This window comes from Anser cygnoides, chromosome 8, assembly GCF_040182565.1.
Source record: "Anser cygnoides isolate HZ-2024a breed goose chromosome 8, Taihu_goose_T2T_genome, whole genome shotgun sequence".
Classification (NCBI taxonomy): Eukaryota; Metazoa; Chordata; class Aves; order Anseriformes; family Anatidae; genus Anser; species Anser cygnoides.
This window is the reverse complement of record NC_089880.1, coordinates 33,524,148-33,547,461: the sequence shown is the minus strand read 5'-3', so window position 1 is coordinate 33,547,461 and position 23,314 is coordinate 33,524,148. Positions and strand designations below refer to the sequence as shown.

Here is a 23,314-nt window from a genome sequence, read left to right as displayed (position 1 = left end):
GAAAGATTTTCATTTTTACTTCCTAATCCTATTTTTACTTTCATAATTCTGCAGTGCTACTGCACAGCTTCCTTGTTAGTCCTAGTGGAGGTGCTTTTGTGATTAATCAAGCCTTTTTTCTTCCAGGGTGGTAGGCATCTTTCTGACAGTTACCTAAAGAGGCCTTTTTTCCAACAATGCAGTTGGAAACTCAATTGATTTTTAATACAGAAAATAAATGTACTTATTCCCTTAATCTGTGGTGTCTGGGTAATTGTTTATTTGCTTAATTGCTTCTGAATCAGATAATTGTCACTTCTGCCCATGGCATTCTGTCACTTCAGGACCTTAAAAGTACTGATGGAAAGAAAAAAGAAGTGAGCAATTATGGTGAAAGGTGAGAAATTATGGCCAAGAGGGACAGCTGGTGTGTCAGTAGTGACAGTTCTCCATCACGATGTAGGCGTGTTGCTTCTCTGCAGCATGTGCAGTGAGCTAGTGGTAGCAGTGGAATTACTGAATTTTAAATGGAAATCACAGACATCACTATTCTTTCTGGTGACTGGGATTTAAAATAGTGCACTCCTGGCTGGAAAGGAAAGGATGCTTTAATGCATATGCATGAAGACAGCTTTTACCTACAGAGCTGAGCAAAGTTATCTATCTTATGTTACATGTCAGGCTAGTAGCCTGGGAAGAAATCCAGACCCTGCTGATGTAAAAATAGTAATTCTGCTGTAAGCGTCATTTGTACTAGGATTTCATCTGGGAACTAAATGAGCAAACTAGAATAGTGTGATAGCAGAATGTTCCTCTGCAGCACCCTTTGCCTGGATTTAATTAATTAACTCAGGTTGTAAGGCAATTCTTTGTTAATTAGCTGTGTCATTTATCTTACTTTGTGCTACCATATATTACCTTTCTCCACTTTTTTCTATTGCTTCTATTTTTTTCTCATTGCAATGTGTTTTTCTGCTGTAATAAGAGAGTGTCTTGCATTTTATTTGAGTTTGCCTAACTCTTAATTCTTGTAGTCCTCTCAATGGCTAATGATTTTTTTATTTTATTTTTAATGTATTAATCATACTTTGCACATCATTCAGTAGCTTTATTGCATTTGTGCTACTCTATCTATGAAGACTGTGATGCTTTTTTACGATAATGTGCTCTTACTATTCCTGTCTGTGGTTTTAGAGACTCTCATGGGTTTTACGAGTGAACAAATGAAAAGGGAAAAGGAAATTAATGAAGTTAACCTTTGTCTGCTGAAAAAGAACTTTAGTAGTTTGAATTCCATTTCCTGTCTCACAGTATGATTCTTTTATTTTAGACTATGATGAAGATTTTGAAGCAGAAGTTAATGAAGAAGGACAGACTAGTGATCAAAGAAATGGAATGTCAAAGTCATCTCCACATGATGAAAAACATAATTTAGACTATGAGAAGGAGAGTGAAAACTCATCACAGAAGGCACTGCAGGCCTCTGTCAGTGAGAGAGATGAAAGTGATGGATATTCTGACAGTGACTTGGAGGATGACAAACAAGGTTAGTTTTTTTATAATGAGGCTTAGAGAAGTCGACCTGATGCATGTTTTACATGTTGTGCATGTCCAGTAATGTGTGTTGAGTCTGCATAGAAAAGATCATGTAGTGCCTACTGAACTGGTAAAAGATAGCTATCTTACCTGTGTTCTTATCAATTCCACCAACTGTCACGGAAAAAAAGCTAACCCTATGGGGCAATGTAAGCATGTGCCAGCTCACAGTAGACATGGCTGAACTGTTTAGTTGCAGAAATGGAGGTGGTGCCAGTCAGCACCGTTAGAGATTAGTAGCTCTAAATACTTGGGACAGATAAGCACTTAATGGTCATAGCTTCATGGATGCTGTTTACCACTTACACTTCCTGGGGATGTGCACTTTTATCTGAGAAGTCACCAGGAAACCTGACAAAACACCTTGCATTTCAGAACTGCTGTCTTTAATGACATAAATTCTGAATAAACCTCAATTTTATACTCTGCTAGATCTCTGGTTCTGCTTCCCCACTGTGTTTTCCTACCACTGTAAATCACTGGAGTCAACGGTGGTCCCTTGTAGGTAGTAGGCCTAAATGGCTTTTTCTTCCTTGAGTTTGACTAATCTCTTCTTGAATCCATGTGAACTTTGGACACTGGACACTATTAGAGCAATAATCTCTACTGTTTGGTTAAATGTTATTGAAGAATTATCACTGCTTTTTTTTCCCTGCAAATTTTCCATTTATGAATTTCAAATGATGTTCCATGTATGTTTTATTAAAGGATACAGTGAGCTTCACTTCCTATTCAACTTGAGTGTTTTATGTATGATTTTGGATATCTTTATGATATTCACTGAGATAATTTACCATCTCTGAAGGTCTTCAAGAAACATGTAGATTTAGAAAGTAGTAGCATGGTTTAGTGGTGGACTTTAGTACTAGTTTAAAGGTTGAACTAGATGATCTTAGGTCTTTTCCAACCTGAATTGATTCTATGATTCTGTAACAGCAGTGCACTGAAGGACTGCTGCTATTGTTGAAATCTTTTATCAAACAGAGCTCAAGAAACTATTCTAAAACTCATCTTAAGCATATTTACAGGGGCTTTTGAAAGTGTATTTTTTGTGACTGATGGAGCTACTGAGGTTCATTTCCATTATCAGAAAAAAAATATGTTAAATGGCTTTGATTTTAACACTGATACATTTGGGCAATGCTCTCCTATTACCGTTATTGGAGTTTTGTCACAATATCTTCAGATGGTTTAATTCAGAGGTTGATATCAGATGAGTATCTGTCTGTGGCCAATGAATGCAAATGTCTTAGTGACAAATACTAAAATAAAATTGTGTTTTCTATTTCTAGATAGGAGGTCTGCACATTCTCTCTCATCCACCAGTGCTCAGTATAGCTGTGGAGATGACTCTGATGTTGAAAAGATGGTAGAAAATGTTAAGGGCAAAGAGGAGTATGATATCAAAAAGGCATCTGATAACACAGCACATGCACAATACGGAAATGAGAATGGGGAAAATAAACTGTTCAAAACAGAGGCCAATCAGGAAACTTTTACACTGGAAAAGGAAGGCATACATGAAGCAGAAAAGACAAAACCGGAAGATCGACGAGCAGGGGAAGATACTGAAATTTTTCATGAAAACATAATGGCAATACAGCATCAAAGTCCTGAAGTTAATTGGGAACTCAGACAGGCTGGGGCAGTAGAAAGTAACATAAAGGAAGATGGGGAGAAGAATGCAAGTAACAAGAGAGACAATGGGGAGAAAGATGTTCTAGTGCCTTTGGAAAATATGATGGAAGTGGAGAATAGAAATGAAGAATTTCCTCAGAGTGACGAAGGAGGTGGTGAGTACAGTCCCCCTGCAGAACTGTGATGTGATCTGTGAATGCAACTGTTGCTGTATTTGCCTTTATACTAAGTCATGGTGCAGCAAGGGGAATGCAGTTGCTGGACTATTTTCGAGCTACTGAAATACTCTCTATATATTGCTGTGAGCTAAATAACCAGAATGTAACCTCATTTTTTTTTGTCTTTTCTAGTGTTTCCAGTGTGAGGCTTTGGCTATTCTGTTTTTACTTCACAAGTTAGGCTTCACATATCATGAAATTACTATAAAATCCAAACATAATTCATTACTTAGAATCAGTGTGCCAGACTGGGGAATTCTCTTTATAATGTGGAAATACTAGATTCAAAAAGAACACCAAAAAAATGCTATGTGAATCATGGTGGAGCAGATGAGGATCAAAACTACATCAGTAGTTCCATAGTTGTTTTGCTTCACTCTGTCATGGATTTGTTGACAAGGAGCAGATCTGTTAGTTGTGTGACACCTTAATTTTCTGATAAAATGAGCATCTTGTGGTTTCAACTTTACCTTTATAGATAATGGGCATGTAAAAGAGGGTTAGCCATATAAGCAATGTCTGCATTATTATATTTGAGGAAGGGGAAAAATATAAGCCCTTGCTTTACAATGTCATTTAGGTTATGGGAGAACTCGTTCTCAGTCCATTCTTAGGCTTCTGTTTTTTTCACATGAACTTCTCCATGGGGCTGGTCATTCTCATTAGCTTTCCAGCCTGTGTTTGCATGAGATTGATAGGACACTGTTTCTGTTTTGCCCTAATGAGACCAACTGTGCTCTGCTCCTGACAGGATTTCTCCAAAACAATGCTGTCATTAACAGTGCAGAAATAAATTATCACAGTAATTCATATATACTGAAGGAAGCAAGTGGTGCAAAATGCTCCCTTAGAGTGAGTCTGTGCAAATCATAAACAGTGGCGTGACAAGATCTCTCAGAAGTATGGAAATGCCTGGGTTGGGCTCCTGCTGTGCATCTTCTGATCTTGCTGTGCTCTTTGTGACAAGGAGATATTGCTGTTCCTATGAGAGGATTCTTGTGATCAGTATTTCTCATCCTTGCCTGGGCTCTGTGTTTTGATAGACTGTCCGTTTCTCTTTTGTCAAGTATTACATAGGCAGAAAACTGGAAAGAATTTGAACTTCCAGGTAGTCAGACGTCAGGCCCATAACCAGGTCAAAGCAAAACACTGTGCACAATAGCTAGCAAAGCGTTTGGTATTTCATTGAGTCTGAAGGAAGTGTTGCCTGGACATCAGCCTGAGCCAGCAAAGGGATGTCCTGGAGTGGAAAGCTTCTTATCTTCTCTTCAGCACTGGAACGGCAGAATGAATCAAACAGGCTGTGCACTATTGCTCAAAGACCTCTGTCAGGATCTTGGGTCCCAGGAGCAACCGTATAAGTGATCTCCTGTGAACTTCCCTGACCATCTTTCATGGTTCCTTGCTAAGCGGATCTTAGTGATTCACCTAGATGTGATGTCAAAGCAGCAGTGAAGCCATCAATACTTTTTAGGACCTGTGGTGCAGGCAAAAAGGCCTTCATGCTGAGCAAGTGCTTTCTGTAATGTAACTGAAATGGTCTTTTAAAAATGTTTTTGTGCTTCTCTTCAGAGCTGTGTGGGTGCAGGGTTCTGATTGGGAAGAAAGGATAGGTGTAAGCAGGAAGTGGGAGAAACCACGGGAGGAAGGAGAAGAAAAAATGAAAACAAAAATGAAAAAAGAAGAAAAGTAACATGTGGCCAAGTAGAAAGATAGAATCAACAGCGTAGGAAAACAAACAAACAAAGAAAAACAAACAAAAATCATAGGAAAAAAGTGAGAGATCACAGGGTGTGCACTGGCAAGGGAGAAACAAGAACTTGGGAAGAGAAGAATGCAAGTTTGTGGCAAGGAAGACTGTGGGAATAAGATCTCTCCCACTCCTTGCGGAACTTTTCATTGATTCTGATTCTGAAGCAGCAGGCAGATTAAATTCCATATACACAGCTACGTGTATAAAAAATCAGGTGCTTTTTCTCCAGTCTCAGAAGAACTGATAACTATTTTTCTTAATACATTGCTGGAGGGAACATTCAGTTAAATGCAATTACACGTGCCTTGAATACATGACACCTAGAAGAGACAGCAATTCTTGGAAGACCTCTACAAATAAATGTGTTGAGGCAAGACAGTATTTCCATGGGTTAAATATGTTCTTAAATAGGGACAGATGCATCCTCCAGAGCAGATTCTGGAAGGCTATTTGTCACTCCATGGCAGAGGCAGGTAGACAATTTGAATGAGACTAGCTGCTAGGTCGGTCAGTCTTATTGTACTTATTTTTAAGCAACCCATTCTTTTCTAGCAGACCTCCTAGTAGCAGAAGTGACCAACAGATCAGCCCAGAGGCACGTTTCTCATGGTAGTTTGTGTCTCACAGTGGCAAGAGAAGATGCTGTTCACAAGGACATGAGAGGCTCTGTTTTCTGTATTTCAGTCATTTCACAGCTCTCCTGTACTCAGATCTGGTGTACAATAGCTATTAGAAAAAAATGCCTGCCTATGCCTTTTTGTGTCCATTTATGGATCTGATGCCCATGAGTTTGTCTAGTCATTAAATATGACTGATTGACAACTAATTAAGAAAGACCTATGTATGTACACACACATATACACACATGTGTATATATATAAAAGAAGAATTTTAAATATACAGGGCAGGAAACTAGTAGTACATATAAGCAATACACCTGGTGCAAGGTGCTTTTGCAGGAAGGCATGATTTCTCATATTGCAACACACAATATGGAGTTATTAATTTTGAAGTGTGATCTAGTGTTCAGGTGATGCATGGTCTGCTGGGAGGAATCAGCTTTCTGTGCTCTCTCCTCTCCTTTCATGGTCTCCATTCTCTCTCTGTAAAATTTCTTCTCAGCCTGTCCTTTATTCTGGCTCCTTTACTGTCTGCAGCTGCTTGAGCTGCCTTGTGCACCTTCTGCGCTCCTGTGCAGCTGACCTACCTAGTGAGTGATCACGTCCAGCTCTGAAGGGCAGGAAGGGATGGGGGCAGAAGGGGGTAAGCAAGGCCAGTGGAAGGGTTGTGGGAAACCAGACATGGGCTCCAGTCCTGCTGGCAGAGATGAGAGACAAATATTTTCCTCTCGGCCTGTTGGTCACCTGGAGTGCTCTTTGGCTGCTGTTCCAGAGATGGGGTTTTGTTGCATGGGTGCTTGCCCAAGCAGACAGCAAAAAGCAATGATTTTGGAGTGCAGCAGTTGTGCAAGAACATCAAATGAGTCAAACAGCGTGAGACGATTTGGGGCAAGAGAGCCTTTGCCCAGTTTGCAAAAGGGTAGCTTGGGGAGGACGTTGCTCCTTGCTCTCTTCTCTGGCACAAAACCTCCCATTTTCTAAATAAGAGCCTGCTGTGTTTGTGCAAAACATGGGTACAGCAGCGCAGCCTGCTGGAGGTGCCTGCCCAGGGACACGTCCTGGAGCACCAAATTCAATGAGGAACGTTGCCGTTAAATTCCCAGGGTGTAGGAAGAGGCCCTGTATTATTCCCCAGGTATAATTACAGAATGCATGGGAAGCAATTACTTTGCACGACCAGCTATGTTCTTCTTCCCATGTATGCATATTTTATATGAGCAGTTTACCACCTGTTTCTGAATTTTGAGTGTTATTGTCAAGCTTGCAGCTATTTTGTGTACACACACAAGCTCTCTGCTAGGCAGGTGAGGGGGGGAGAAAGGAGTAGGAAAGGGCAGGCAGAACTGTCAGAACTGAAAGCCAGTCATGCATCAACATTTTTGCTTAAATTTATCACGCCAGATGCCAGAATGGCAGCACCAGAAACCTAGTCAGAGCACAAGTGCATGATAAGAAGCAGCATGGCAAGTCTCTTTCTTGCCACCATGCTGGTATCCCTTCATTACTTGGGAGAAATAACGTTTTTAACCCTGTAAACCAGCCTTAACATTAACTCAGCTCTCAGTAAAACTACTGTTTCAATTGTGTCTTACTAGCACCAGATGGAGCTTTCTTGGCAGAAGGAACAAGAGCACGTGATGTGCAGAAGGCAGCAGAACAAGAGGCACGAGGAGGGCAGGTGGCAGGGCAGAGACGAGCACCGGCGGAGGAAGGCCATGTAGCTGAGCGGGGAGATACGCACACTGACGAGGCAGGACGGGAAGCGGCCCGGGCGGGAGATGTGCTGCCCGAGGGAGAGGCGGTGGCCATGGTGCCGGCGGGTCAGCCACCTGTGGCAGGACTGGCACCTGCCGGGGGGGGCATGGCAGAAGGAGATGCCAAGGAAAAGGAGCCAGGGAAGGGAGTGCCTGGAGCAGAAGTGGCAGCTGGGGGGCAGAAAGCTGCGACGAGGGTGATGGAGAGTGCGGGAGCACTGCAGGAGCTAGGGAGCGAGGGAGAGGAACCGGCAGGCGTGGGGGGGCCGGCGGGCAGGGAGGCAGACGGGGCAATGTCTGGGAGCGGTGAGGGAGCCGGGGAGCTCTCTGGAGGAGGGGAGGCCATGGAGAAGGCCTCTGGGGTGGAGAAGGCAGGGGGGATGGCAGAGCCTCTGTTGAAGGAGGCAGTGGGTGACACCATGTCTGAGGCAGAGGAGGCTGTGGAGGAGGGACGTTTTGCAGGGAAGGGCATTGTGGAGGATGCTGTATGTGAGGGAGAGGAGGCTGTGGAGGATGCAAACTTGGTAGAAGAAGAGATTACAGGAGTGGCTGGCCTTGAAGGAGCGGAGGCTGTAGAAGAAGCTATTTCTGAAGGGGAGGAGGCTGTGGAGAAACCTGGGGCTCTCAGGGAAACATTAGGGGATAACAAAGTTTGCACAGGCAGGGAAGAACTAAAGCCAAATGAGTTTTCCCAACTGAAAGCGTCGGGGGAAGAGAAGGCAGAGATGAAGGATGCTGCCAAAGGAACAGCAACATTTGAGACTGACAGACCACCAGAAGTGGAAGAGAGCTCTGTCCCAGGAGCAGAGGAGGTGGTGGAGGAGTCTGTGGATGCAGGCAGGGGTCCAGTGTTACAAGTAGCATCTGGATTAGGGGCTCTGGTGGAGGCTGGAAGGGATCCTGCAAGTGAAGGGTCATCTCCGTTGGAGCAGACAGCAACAGCAGAAGACGAGGAGGGTTTAGTAGAAGCACTTTTGACTGGAAACCCATCTTTGGGCAGCGAAGCAAAGCCAGATGGAGCAGTGGAAGAAGAACTTGATGGGCTAGTGATGGGAGTATCTGCAGAGAAAGCCGGAGCTGAGTTGGGAGGTGGAAGGGTCATGGGGGGAGTAGCAGGTCCACAGGAGCTGGAAGCTGCAGAGCTGGGATTGCTGGAGTGTGCTACAGATCGGGATAGGATAGTGCTGGGAGCGGGGAGAGCTCCTGGCGAGGAGGTGGTGGAGGAACCAGCGCTGCCCACAGAGGGGCTGTGCGGGAGCACGGCTGGGGAGGCAGCTGGCCCTGCAGCGGGGAAGGCAGGGAACGGGGAGGGACCGGAGCCGGTGGGGGGAGCGGCGGGGCTGGAGGCGGCGGTGGCTGGGGACGGCCAGATGGGTGACGAGGTGGGGGCGTGGGAGAGGGGGACAGGAGCAGGGGGACAGAGCAGGATGGGGGTGGCAGTGGCAGAGGGTCCAGCAGCCCAGGGAGGGACAGTGCAGGCGGGAGCACAAATTGAAGGGAAACAGTCTGGCCTCAGTGAAAGTGCCCAGAAGAGAAAGGCCGAGGGTGTCTTGGAAGACGCACAGGGTGACTCTGGGGCGCAGGAGCAGAGGAAGGAAAGTCCTGTGAGAGGAAGCCCAGATGTGGGAGCTGCTGCCACGAATGGGAGCTGCTGTGAGGTGAGTCCTGCCTGGGCCTGCTGCTGGCATGTTCCTCTTCACGTCCCCAGGCTCGTGGCTGTTGGGAGCAGAGGATGTCTCATATTCTCACTGCTGCTTTCTTATGCTCCCCTTAAGAATCTGCCACTGGTAGCTGGGGTACAGGATGACAAATCCTTCTGCGTGGCAGCTTCTGCGTGCTTACCTGTTCCTGAAGCCCTGTTGCATGTACCTTCACCATGGTGCTAAAGCTTGCAGTCCCGTGTCCTCTCGGCCCTCCAGCCATGCCCAGTGCCCTGTGCTGCTGGCTCCCAGCAGCACTGCTCCTGCTCCCAGTGCTGCTGTCGATGTGGAGTGGCCTCAGTGTCACCACTGCTGCTGTCACTGCCTGTGAGCTCTGTGCTGCAGGGCAGCAGCAGCAGCTGGCTTCTCCGGTTGCTCTGGCATCTAACTGCAGGAAGTGTCTTACAGTGGTATCTCCGTACCTCAGTTTAGCCTATTTTCTGTAAAGCTAACGTTTTTCTTGTCATTTCTTAGGATGTTGCAAACCTGGATGCAGCTGTCACGCCCTCCATAGGGCCCCAGGACAAGGAAGAAACTGTCCTCTAAGCTTTTTCTGCAGCTTCTTCAGTGCTGTTTTCTGCAACAATTACACATCTACTAGATTTGTGCCCTTCAGGATACTCCTTTATTTTACTTTGCGAGTACAACTGTCTCTCACATTCTCCTACAGCAGCTTCTCAGTGTGCAGCGGACAGCTCAAATTAGCAAGTGCATGCCAGCCTGGGGAACAGCACTCCTTCGTAGTTATGAAGACCACAATCACAAGGATTGTTCCACAGCTGCCACACTTGCTATTTCCAAAACCCAGAGAAATATTTCAGTGGGGAACTTCCCATCCTCCCGACACCCCTTGCTTCTGCTGGCTGATAGGAGTGACAGCTAAGGATAGGTGCTCTGTGTGTGTTACTGTAGGACTACAAATGTATGTCTATGTGCTTGACTGTATCTCCTCTCTGTGCATTTTTCTGAGAGTTATTTGGCTTTTTAAACTGTAAACTCTTCACTGTGAGATGGGGTTGCGTCTTCATTGGCGTGCGCAGGGCACTTGAGCACATCGGTGGTTTGATCTGGTGAGGGGCACCGCGGTGTTGCAGCAGGAGTGGGAAGCGGCCCTGTCACGGGGAGCAGCAGCTGCCAGGGGTTGGCTGCTGGGGAGTGCTTGCCATGCAGAGCCAGGCCACACTTCAGTGCATTCTCAGAACTTTGAAAAGATGTTGGGAAATGTTAAATCAGAGCAGTTGTAACTCATTTACAATGTAAATGAGGAAAGCCTGAGCCTTTTGCTTTTACTGGTGTTAGGTGTAACTCCCCAGGCCCATGCAGTCTGTGGTGGAACTGCTGCTGGTCCCGTGGCAGCGTGTGGTTCAGAATAAGGGCGTTTCAACCCCAGGCTGGCTATGGGTCTCTGCTGCCCATCCCCTTTTCAGCTCCCCCACCTCTGGAGGGACCCTGAGGTCCTGCCCGCCAGGCGCAGGGGCGGTAACAATAGCGGCACGTGGCTGTAGCTGGGTTTTCAGATCAGGGATGGAACTGGAACAAGCAGGATTTTGACAGGTTTGTTACTCTTAATTATTTAAGATCAATACACATTTAAACACATGCAAATTTAAATGCAATCAATTCATTTTTGTTTCCTCTGTACTAAAGACGGTTGCATTTGTATTTTTAATCTGGATACCAGGAAGTATTTTGAAAGAAGAAAGCAGACAAAGAAGACTCATAGCTTTACTGTCATCAGCAGCTTAAACAAAGCATTGCATTAAGTGATCCTTTGTGGTGCAGTGGAAATGTTTATTCTGTGCAAGATAGGCAATATTTGCTTACAAAGCGTGTGTTCGACTTTTGAGAACTCAGCAATGGTCCTTTCCTTTTAACCAGGGAGTGTCCATAAAATCAGTATTGGCTTATTCTTTGGACCAAGACATTTCCGGTGTTGCTCAACATAAACTACAGTAAATAGATAACCTGTGTTTACATACTCTACAGTTGAATACACCTGGTATACGAAGTGTTCGGAATTTAAATTAATGCTAATGACCTTCTCCAGAGGTTTTTTTCTCTGCATATTTGCACATCTGCATATTTACTTGGGTCTATTAAAAAAACAAACAAACAAAAAACCAACCATGATGTATCAGTCTGTGTAGTTCATTGAATTTTTTGCAAGTGATCGAATTGTAAGAATAATACTTGGCAATCAAGTAGGGCCTTGTCTTCAGTAGTTATCTCTGCTTTCTAACTGAATGACTTAGTAATGTTGGGTTGAGTGTTTGTGTTACTAAAACCGGATCAAACAGATTTGTATGAAAAGCCAATGGATGCGGCTTGTGGTCATGACCAGACCAAAGTGTTTTACGAATGCACATGCATACACACAGGTTGCTCAAGTGTTAGGGGTGGACAAAGGTGAAAGAGGGGAGTGCAGGGATTTGCCTTAGCAGTGATTCCCTGGAAGGTTCAGGATTACAGCCAAGGCTGTACTCAGGCAAGTCACGAACCAAACAACTGTCTTGTTTGACATTTATCTGCTTTACTGAGCACAAGATGAAAATGGGAAAGGTAAGAGATTTGTGTGTCGTAGGTAAGTACCAGAGTGATCAGCAAAGCATCTCAAAATGCTGTTAAATACTCTCACTCTGCAAAACAAGAGCACAGGGAACGGGAACTGGAGTCCCCATTGCAGCACTGACTCCGCCTTGGGGCAAGGGAGCCCTGTGTGGCTCTGCCCGAGGCAGGGGTCTCTCCAGCTTCAGCTGCGGGGCAGCGTCCCTGCCCAAGCGCGTCCTTGTCTTTTCTGTGGCTGCTGAATGGCAGCAGGTGAGGCAGTGGCAGGATCCCTGCCCCACAGTGTTGTGCATGCGGCCACCCCAACAGGGGACTCCTCCTGGAGCAGCTTCTTGCCAGCCTCCAGCCTCTGCTCCTGGCACTTCAGCCATGAGAGCACCTTTTTTTTTTTTCCTTATGGGTGGAATCTTCCTTTAAAGATACCTGACATTCGGAGCACTCTGGAGATGATTAAGGGGTGGTGTGAGTTTGCAGTAGCAGATATAACTAGATCCATTCCAACCTTTTAGAAAAGAAGGCAAGAGTTGGTCACTAAGAGGCACCTGAACTCCCAAGACACTCCTTGGCTGCAGAAGATCTGGGTCATCAGGGAAATCCCAAAAGAGTAAGGCAGCAGTGACTGTAAGTGACAGGAAAACTGATAATACATTATTTAAAATACTTAAATATTTATAAATGGTTCTTGTGTGTATAATTTTAACAATTAGGGAAGTGAGTCCTGTGGTTAGGAACATGCTGGCTCTCAGAGTTTCTTGTATTGCTCTAAAAAAACAACCAAGCTCCCAATATTCTGGTTTTACAGACTGATAGAAGATTTTTCCCTAGGTGAAACAAAACAAATGGAAAAAACACTTGTAATCCTCGCTAAGTGAAACTTTCCCCATTTTTATTGCTTCAGGATTATGAAACTAACAGCATGCAAGACATGAGTCAGCAGAGCCTATTACTAATTTATAGACCGTGTCTGTCACACTGCACCATGCCTTATCACGGAGCTCAGTTCAGACACTGTAGTCATAAGAACCCAACATGCTGAGTAATATCCACAGAGCAACATGCAGTAATCTTGAACCCACATTTCTACCCACCTAACATGACAGTTGTGTATTCAAATGCAATTAAGGAATAATATTATAGCAGTGTTGCTTGCAGCAAAATTTTGCTATTTTCAAAACAGATTCCAGAAAAATAACAGCATAAATTTAACTGTGTAATTGCTTCTAGAAGAAGAGTTCAAGTTGTCTTGCCCTTCCCCATTTTTTTTTAAACTCCCAGTGAGAAATTTGTTGCAACCCCGGTCCCGGCAGGCACACTCGGCATGCATTAGATGGCACTTTGCCTCGGAACTGCTTTGAGTGAAAAATGGAGCTCTGTTCTGCTTTAGGATTATCACACTTGTGGGACAACGATTTTACCTGTCTGCAGTAAACATAGGTGGTTTGGGATTTGATTTGCGTGTTACCCTTCTGGTGAAAAGTTTATTTTGAAGTTCCCATGTTGCTTTTTTGTTACCAAATGACCGAACTAAAGCATGTACTTTTTAAGAGAAAAAAAAAAAAAGGAACTCGAACCAAAACAAGGAAGCAGATGAGAAGTGAGAAATGTTATGCAGTTATGATGGCTACCCAAGTACCTCATTATTCTCAGAGAGCAGGAAAGCAACTGCAGATCAGGGCTCAGAAAAGATGTAGTGGGGCTGCTGTGCTGGCAAGCTGTGTGAGCCTGAGGTACTGAGAATGAGGGACAGGGTGCTTCTGTGACTGGGGGGAGCTCAAAAAAGAGACAACCTTGTTCAGGAGCTGGGAGCTGGAGCTTGGCCTGGCACGGTGGCAGGAGGGACAGGCTGCTTCTCGTGGTGGCGAGGAGGGCTGGGGCTCCGGGGCAGCTGCTGGTCAGGGGGTGCAGACCCAGGTAACAATGACTTACTTGCAGCAGAGCTTTGAAGCTATAACAGACACACCTTTACTTTCACCTCTTCAGATTTTTAATGCTCAGCCTGGAAGTGCAGGCATTCACTTTGTTAAAGGGTAGATGCACACCACCAAATGAAAAAGCCCCTCAAGGTCAGCAGAAAAAGATGCTAGCACATAACATGATAGGGACATTCATTGTCAGCAAATAAAGGGTTCAGTTTAGGGACCGTCAATATAGCACGCGATGCCTGGGAGTTGGGCTGATCTGGTAAGAACAGTTGCTGCCGGTTTTTGGTGACTTTCTGCAGGAAGGCGGTCCATGCTGTCAGCTGCTTTCTTCAAAGCTACCACTGCTGCTGCAGGAATGAAATCTCATGGTACTCATGGGATCCGACACGTAACCTGCAAGATGCAGAGGGAAGTTCATGTGCGTCATGACACAGAAGCGATTCTCTCCTACCTTCCCCTGCAGTGACAATGTCAACAAAATAACGTGCGTATCATTTTGAGATAAATAGGCACCGATCACACATACCTTTTTGCTGTCTGCAAGTCACCATTCAATATCATCTACTGAGGAGAAATTTAAATGGGAAGTAAACAGACCCAATCATTCATGGAATGAATGCAACGTAGGCAAACACAAAGAAACTTTGGTGACTAACATAAAAGAAATACATAAAATCTGACATAAAATCTCAGTGTTTTAATAACATTTGGCATTAAAAAATATATTTTTTTGTCCTTTCAACTAGAGCTTAGGAGAGCTCAAAATCAGCATTCTGACAAGTGTTTTTAAAATATTTTAACTTTTTTAATTCTTGATACTACAAAATGGACATCAACTGCTCTTGACAGTGCTGTGTTTCCAATGAGCTTTCCAATAATAAGAAACCATTTCTCCCTTTCCACTGTCATTGTCAGCTGCTCCCACTCTCCTTGTTTTACTGTACAAGCATAAAAATAAATCCCAGGAATTGGACTTGATGATCCTTATGGGTCCCTTCCAACTCGGGATATTCTATGATTCTATGTAGTCATCTCAAATTTCCTGATAACAATGCATCATACATCCCTCTCAGATGCTCAGGGAACAAAGAAAGCTAGTGCACAAAAACTTTCTGGGGTGTAGGGGCTGAGAGAGAATTAGAAAACATTGTTCATGCTCCTCCACGCCAAATTCCTACTGCCAAACAGAAAATATACACAGCTGCATAAAATTAAGACTCTGGTAACTAAAACTGCAGTGACCATTACATCCCCAAGCTGTAATCCATAACCAACCTTGGTTTATCTTCTAATCGTGACATGCTGTGTTTTGAAAGCTGGATGACAAAGTGTATCCGTAAGGAAATCTTACGCATGTTCTAAATATGCAATCTGAAGCCTGTGACTGTTTTCATGCATGCTGGATGTGCCCTGGATGCTGGGAGGTGAAGGAGGCATGTGCCTTCATTGAAGCATTGAAGTTAAAGCCATCGTGCTTCACAAAGTGGTGGTCTGTGATGGGGCACATTACAAGAGCATGATGTACTTTTAACGGCATCTTTGGTCATGGTGACGGCACTTTGCACTCTGATGGGGTTCTCTGATCATGCTGGGTGGAAGACTGTCCACATGCTTCACCATCAGTTTCTTTGACTTTACTACTTCCACACAATGGGGAACATTTGCTTTATTAAATGCTTTCATGTTTCCAAACCCCTCAATCACAACCGGTGTTTTTGTGTTTGTTTGTTTTTGTTTGTTTAATATTATTTTTTTCTTTTCTTGCTGTGCCTGTGAGTTTTGTACCACCCAGGAGCAAGCTTACTGGGTTGCTTGGCTTGCCTTACTCCCATGGGTTTCTTCTTGTCTGCCCTATGTGTCTCCTCTCGGCTGGATGGTACCATTTCCAAGGGCCAGGGATGGCACTATGCTGCTCCACAGCGTTGGCTTGTGCAGCCACACAGCTGTTCAGGGAATGCACGCATTTCCTTGTGCTGCAGGAAAGCTGCTGTGCTGCAAGCCTTGTTAAGACCATCTTTGCTGTTGGGAAACTTTGGTGGTTGTTGCTGCAATGTCAGTAGCTTGTCTGCCTGTGTCTGTGCTGCGATGAGCAAGGATAAGCAAAGCTAAAGTTAAACTTTCTGTTTACGCTAATCTTAAACTTTAGAGGATATACAGTTCTCTTTGGCCATTGTGTATCTATCTCATGTGATTTTTGCTCCTTTCAATGTACTTTTTAATTCACAATTTGTGACACTTCCCACGAAGAGCAGGTCCTTTGCTTTCACTGAAGAGGTCATGGCTGTGTTTATTTGTAAAATTCCTGTTTTCAAACACATTCAGTGAAGAAAATTGTTCACTATGACAAGGGCTCTTGCAGGAATGGGAGCAGGGTGCTTTTAGGGCTTTTACTAAGAAAGAAAAAGAGTGAATGAATTCTTTATTGCTTACAGCCTGCAAGTGCAAATGAGGATAATGGAAAACATTATGCAAAAAGCAAATGAAAAGAAAAAAGATCAAAATGGCGATGAATAAGGAGAGACAACAGTGAAATTGGTTTATGTGCCATAAATAAAGAGTGCAAATATTTGCAAGCATTAGACCAAGCACTCTAATAAAAAAAAAGGTAACAGGGCTTTCTGTTTTCTGGTGTGCTGCTGTGCATTGCAATGGCTTGATTACTCTACCAGGATCTTGAAGGCTGGGGTGCAGTCTGAGAGAGTGGTGACTGGGGTGCAGCATGTTATGGAGGGCCTCCAGAGCAGCTGGTTTTGGTGCTTTGTAACAGGGGATGGTGATTCTGATGGTCCTCAAGATACTTCTCCTGGTGACACCACAGGACTCAACTTTGAGCTGCATAAGCCTGATGAAATGAAGTATATGGCATGGAGTTTTCCAGTCCTGTTGTGTCTATCAGCCAGGATCTTGACGTTCCTCTGTACCTCTCTGTCTTTTTCCACTGTTACCTGAGTTACTGCAGGGTTCAGCTTGGCCAGCTCTTGGCTCAAGAAGGTTGTGATCAGGCTGTGCTGCACCATGGTCCTGGTGTACAGACCAGCAACATGGAGGTCTGGCTGGGGAATACCTCCCTTCCCACTTGCATACTTTTGTTCTCTTCTGTGGAAACTAAAATTCAAGAACAGGAATATTTGAAAATAAATCTTGAGGTTTCATGTGTGGAGTCTGAAATCACACCTTAATTCCACTGTTTAAATGAAGCCATGGACAGTCTCTTTTTTGACCAGCCCTTAATTCCCTTTTGTCCTTTTCTAGTGCAGACTTGAGAGCCCCTCTCCAGTCCTTCCTGGATGGTCTTACTCTAGGAGTTCACTGAACAGTCCCTGTTTTGTTCCTGGCTTCTTCCTCCTCAAATTTTTCAGCTTCTGGGTGAATGATAAAAACTGTGCCCGGAGGAACTGCTTTGTGCAGATGTGGAATATGGATACAACAAGAAAAGTAGTAACGTTTTTGTTCTTTTTTCAGTTTCAAAGGTCATTAGCTCACTGCTTGTTATGGCATCAGCACTGCTCTTAGCACCGTACTCAGTAAATATTTATATGACCATTTTTTTTCTTTTTCTCATTCAATGTGCTCAGTTCAGAGGAGGGGAGGTAGTGCAACAGACACACTGAAGCCAGTGAAAAACAACAAAGATAACAAATAGGATGTATATATGCTTCAGGCAGAATGAAACACTAAATTCTTTTGTTGCTAAAATGTGTTGGAAAGTAGCAGAAAAGTGGCAACAGATGACAGGAAAGGGGTGAGGGTGTCTCAGGAGAGGGGACAGCTTAGCTGGCAGCAGCAAACTCTGAATGAGGACAGCAGCATCATAAAACCAATGGATCCTCTCAACACAGTTGTGATTCAAACATAGAGAAAAGCATATGTTTGCTCATACATACTCAGTAGGTATGCCTGGGAGAAACAAAGACTTTACATCAAACATAGCACATAACACCCCCTGATCCTAGCAAACACCTTCCTGGTGGGAACTCCTGGCTGTCAGAGACCACAGTGTACGAGCGTCCTCAGAAGTCTGTGTTGTCTTCAAAGTCCAGCTCTGCTTCTTGGCACTGAAGATATTGCTGTCATTCTCCACCATGTCAGCTTCATGGCTCCCACCACTTCTGTTTGTCTCCTTTGTCAGTCACATGCCAAAATCTGATACAAGCATTTGTAAAAAAAATTCTCTACCCAGTTTTCAAAACCAATAGCTGGCATGGGCAGTGCCAAAGCCTAGGTCTTTCCCTGGCCTGTGGCTCTTTTGTAAAAGTGTATCATAGCTTTGCTTTGCATCTGGCATTGCTGGGTATATGGGCAGTGCTCTGGCATGTTTATCCCTTGAGCAATCGTTTCAGAAAATACCTTCATACACTGCTCTGTATCCAGGGTTTCCTGGATTTTCATGCCTGTTCACGGTCTGAGGAGAGCCAGAGTATCTGCATGGCTCTGGGTGAACGTAGGAAGCATGGACTGTGGTGCTCTCATGAGGTACAGATAATTGCGGTGTGCTGTGCTGATGTTTGCTCAGCAAACACAACAATCACAGGAGATGGGTCCTGGCTGCGTGTCAGCATTTAAACAAGGAAGTGCCATCCCATTGACACGGCCCTGGAGCATCTTAGGATGTTCAGGCAAACAGATCACCTGGTGCTGGTGGATGGCAGCTGGGGGAGTTTCTGAAATCGTTTACTTGGTAGGTGTGCCCACTTCCATATTGCTGCACAGAAAATTACTGAGCACCTGGGCATAAAACGTACTATCCTGACAGCTAGCACATCATAGCAAAAGTTGTTTCATACCAATCGTAGGTCTTTCTAGAATGCAGCAGCTGAGCCTGGTGTGAATGAAAATCTGCATGAAGGTGAGATTAAGAATCTGACCTTCAGATCCTCACCAAGAAAGATTTATCTAAGATATCTGAATGCAATCTGGTGGATAGCATCCTAATGCCAACTACATTTCATACGCTCTTTGTTTTAAGGATGTTTTTATAAATTATGCTGTTGGGCTAAAAGTTGGTCCAAGATGAAACTACTCTTTGATTGGGAAACTGTAAAGAAGCAGGTAATGAGCTCATGAGCCATTCAGAAAGGGTGGACGAGAAACTGAACCCCATGTTGCTGCCTGCAAGATGAGACCTGAACAAGATCTATTTAACAAGAAAGGTTTACAGGGGCTAGGAAATGCTAGGTTGCTCTTTGTGTGGCAATGCATAAAAACATGCTCAAATGTAGTAGGATGGAAAATCAAGAAGAAAAGGCAAGAAGGAAAGGCAAGAGGAAGAAACAGTCAGAACATTTGTTCTGGAGAGGAGCAGAATGACAGGATGTCCTCTGAGAGGAGTGAAGTTATGATGCCACAATCTTCTCTTCACTCACAGATCCATGCACACAGATAAAACAGACCATCCCATTCCCAAAAAGCTTAGGGCACAAATAGATTGAAAGTGGCAATGAGCTGCATGGAGTATGGGGTAAGACCTCACAAGCTCTCACTGACTGTAACTAGCAGTCTGCATTGAACATTAATTTTTTCATCAGGCTTTTTGATACTGCAGGAGACCGTAGCTCTGCACTGGTTAAACACTGCAAGATGCTAAGAAGTTTATTGTGCAAAAACTCACCATTTTTGTCAATCGGTGGGTACTGGAAGTTTCTTCTCATGTCATCCAAAGAAAGACCCTGAGAAAGGTGTTGCCCAGTGCTGCAAATTAGACAGGAGGTATCAGTTTACATAAGATATATATATATAGTATATATACATACCCATATAGATATATATATATCCATATATATATATCCATAGTAGATGGAGGCTTCGTTAGCTGGGTTGTTTCTGCTGTGGAATGGAGTTGCATGCTGTGCAGTACTGCATAGGACACGAAGCTGTCGGCAGATAAAACAGGGGACAGCCCAAGAAAAACAGTCCAGCTGGGGAAAAAAAAATAGGGCCCATTCTCTCTGAAAATGCCTATGCTTACAAAAAAGAAATCCTAAGAAACCATTGTCATTAGAAAGTGAATTCATTAATCATCTCAGGGTGTTGTATAATTGAAAAACTACTAAAGCTGTGGAAGCCATTCCCTTTGCATTGAATGCTGTGCCTCTAGATGAGCCTTCCTGGGTGCTATTTATAGATTTGAATGTTGTTAGTTTGTATGGCAGAGCATTTGATAAAAGCATACAACTTTAAATAACTGGTGGGGTTACAGAAGAGCTCATTTAGTTGTGCTAACAAGCCTCAGTGCTGTATTGAGAACACTGAATTACAGGACAAGAGGGACACTTTCAAGTGTCCCTTTTCTCTCTCTTGTATCTACGCTGTAACCTAAATACACCAATTTCTTATTCCTTTTGTACGCATCTATTACACCTAACAGCAAAATCTGGTCCTTTATAGACAATAAAAGGCTAGTTCACATTCTTTCCAGCTCGACCTCAGTCCCCACCTCCATGTCCTGCCAAGGCAGTGTACATCAAAGCAAAGAAATTCAGCTGGTACCTTATGTTGCCAGATAAACATTTTAGGTGTGATTTATATTTTTATATGGAAGTTTTCAGCATCTGTCTGCAGGTGTTTGCCATCTGCCTCTCTGTCAGAGTCCCCAAAACTGAAATGATTGATTTACCATGCTCCTCTACTCCAGCTCCTCATTTTAGCTGACTGTATGTCTGACTTTCCACATCCCTGTTACCAGGAATGAATCACAAGGGCAGGGCTTGCTCTGCTATTAATATTTCTGACTGCTAAGTGGTGCTAAAGGGTAAAGTTTAGACTAAGCGCACAGCTCTTCTGGCAGAGATAAAGAGACCATTTCATTTTCATAGTACTCTCAGTCCCCATGGGACAGAGACAGGAGACTGCTAAATTTGCCCTCAAAGCCAGGTCTCCTGAGTGGTAGGGTAGACTGCCTCAGATATTAACTTTAATGTTGTGGTTGTATAGAGAACCCATATGTTGCTTTGCCTTGAAAATGTTGGGAGTTCTTATCCTTCTATGGGCATAAACTGAATGAAATGCAAATTTTAAGATGTGCCCCAGTAGGAACAGCTACAGCAGTGCTCTGTGAGGCAGAGATCCCTTCCTCTTCCTAAAGGAAAAGGGACTTTGCATTTGTATTTCTTGCCATGGTACCTTCTGGGACAGCCTGGTTTCTGCCTGTCTCCTTTTTAGCCTGGAAGCTTTCACCTGCAGAATGACAGCACCTGGTGGTGCTTGCTCCTCTCAGTGCAACACCATTAGCCAGCGTTAATTAAATCATTCATTTGATCATATCATGATTTGTGGTCAAGATGAAAAAAACTGAAAACTAAAATCCAGAATTGAGAAACACAGTATTAAAAAATGACACCTGTTCAATTACTTCGCTTTTCTATTGCAGCCATTCTCTGAGATCACCAGACTCTCCTCATGTTTTATCTTCACCTCAGGCACTTACGGTCAGACAGCTGGGTGTTCTTCCTGCCCGTACAAATGCCTCTCAGTAAATAAATTCCACTAATATGAAGAATCTAATAGGGCTGATGGCATGTCAGAGAATGGTTTTCAGACTCTTGGTCAGACACAAGCTATACACTCCATAAAAGGGCCATGTAAGTATAAATGTAATAGTAAGCAATTTTCCTCACACACACTCATAGCATTTCAGTGGGTTCTTTCTTCCCAAATTTGCTTATTTCTAGGATTTTCAACTGGATTTTGTCAAATATGCCTTATTCCTCCTCATCAGAAGGACGTCTGCCTAATATTTTGGCAGAAATAACAAGCCATGCTTGTGCTAGGAGTGAGCAGGTACACCTAGCACATTTCTTCAGGGCTTAGGTTTCTGCTGAGAGAGCTGAGCTAAGAGGATAACTAGCAGGTCCTGCCATCCTATTTTGATGCAGCAGACTAGCACTGCCTTCTCTATTTGTCAAACAATATTAGAAGTTTTACTGCCTCCGGTATAACAAACTCCTTCTTCAAACACAAAAGCTCCTGTAGGACTCAGCTCCCCTAAATGGAAATTACTTCACAGAAGTAACTGTATGAGCAGTTCTCCAAAGCATGGCCAGTGCTCACAGTATGAAGAAGGTTTGTAAGGCTCTGCAATAGCACCAGGTGTTGCTTCCAACCACAACATTTGGTTATACAGTGCTGCCCATGGTCTAGCCTGTTGTTTACCATCTGGCTACTGATGCCACACACTGGAATATATATATATATATATTTTTTTTTTTTTCCCAAAGAAAATTGTGTCTTTTAGCTTTTCTTTGGTGAAAATTTCCACATTTAAAATACACTGTGGTATAATCACTGGCCTTCCCATACCATGAGGGGACATCCTTCTAATGACCACCTGTCTCTGTCCCCTTGGATAGGCAGTCATCAATCTTTGGTTGCATGTGATAAAGTAGTGGTACTGTGTGTAGAGTCCATACAGGGAAGCTTGCAATTTTCTACTAATTTGATGTTATCCATTGTGAAAAATGCAAATGCTTAGCAGTTGTCATGACAGCAGGACAGCTTCCTCAGCGTTCAGATAACCCAGACCACCACGTTGGAGCAGCTACAGGAGAAGACAAGACTGCAAAAGTGCTTTCCCAGGCTGGCCCTGGCAGCGGATCAGCTGTGTACTGCATACCCCAGGGTGTGTTTCTACTGCCTGCTTCCCATGCAGCCAGACCTGGTAGCGAGGGACAATCCCTGCCACAGAGAACTCCCATCTGAGCCAAGTGAGCCATACAGCCCTGGGAAGGATTCTCTCTGTTTCAGAGTAAGAGCCCTCCTGAGCATGCAATGGGTGGAACATACCTCTGTGACCAAACAGCATAAGCTCTTGCATTTAAAGCATACTCCAACTCAAAACGACTACGTAATGCTGCAACATGACTACGGCCAGGACCTCCACGTGCAACGAGACAGTCCGAAGACGAGGAAGGAGACAGAGAGCCACTGCTGTTGCTAGAGGCTGGAGACATTAACTGGAATTAAAAAAAAAAAAAAAAAGGACAAAAGGCACTGTTATTACATTACATTCATACGTATCTTTCCTCAGCTCTTTCTTTCTCACAAGTTGTGTCCCATATTTCCTTAACGTTTGGCTGAAAAAAAAAAATGCCTTCTGGCTTTGAACAGCTGAGGAGGACAACTGGATGCTGCCTGCCAACAAAGTGGTCGGTTCATCATTGCCTGCAGTTTTTCAAGCTGGGATTGGATGACTTTCAAGAAGATAAACTTTAGCCCAGAGGCAAGTTACTTGGCTTGTGAGCATTCACTGTGCAGCTGGGAGGCATTGCTGCTTCCCTAGTGGGAGCCATCGTGTGAGACTTTCCCACCTGTGCCAGAAAGGCGGCAGTGCTGCCTGATCAGAGTGGTCCTGTCTGAGTGTCTCAGGACAGGAGTTCGGACTGATGGGACAATGTTAATACAGGGCTAGCACATTAATATGTGTGTATATACAAATGCATGTATGCAGCAACAGGGCCATAGACTTGCTGGCACAAAAAGTTCCTGTCATGCCTGGTTTCAGAGATATTTAAAAGGAGAAGAAATGATTTGCTGAGCAAGAAGAAGAGCAGGAATTAGAGGGAAGTGGAGAGTTT

General features: G+C 44.1%; 2 protein-coding genes across 3 annotated transcripts in view; one reads left to right on the top strand and one right to left on the bottom strand.

Moving 5' to 3' along the window:
• Positions 1 to 10,267, top strand: part of ERICH3 (glutamate rich 3) — a 35,310-nt gene extending 25,043 nt beyond the window's left edge. The window contains exons 12-15 of the mRNA XM_067001877.1: positions 1,310 to 1,525; positions 2,868 to 3,368; positions 7,400 to 9,216; positions 9,733 to 10,267. Coding sequence (XP_066857978.1) covers positions 1,310 to 1,525; positions 2,868 to 3,368; positions 7,400 to 9,216; positions 9,733 to 9,804 — 2,606 coding nt within the window. The 3' untranslated portion in view covers positions 9,805 to 10,267. The remainder of the gene's footprint in view (positions 1 to 1,309; positions 1,526 to 2,867; positions 3,369 to 7,399; positions 9,217 to 9,732) is intronic.
• Positions 10,268 to 11,590: 1,323 nt separating this feature from the next.
• Positions 11,591 to 23,314, bottom strand: part of TNNI3K (TNNI3 interacting kinase) — a 76,607-nt gene continuing 64,883 nt past the window's right edge. The window contains exons 23-25 of one of the 2 annotated variants that reach the window (XM_067001879.1): positions 22,524 to 22,693; positions 19,354 to 19,433; positions 11,591 to 14,138 (exon numbers count right to left, since the gene is read on the bottom strand). In XM_067001879.1, the coding sequence (XP_066857980.1) occupies positions 14,062 to 14,138; positions 19,354 to 19,433; positions 22,524 to 22,693 (327 nt within the window). In that variant the 3' untranslated portion in view covers positions 11,591 to 14,061. Of the gene's footprint in view, positions 14,139 to 15,982; positions 16,851 to 19,353; positions 19,434 to 22,523; positions 22,694 to 23,314 lie in introns of those variants that run through there. The other variant, XM_067001878.1, reaches the window with a different exon arrangement.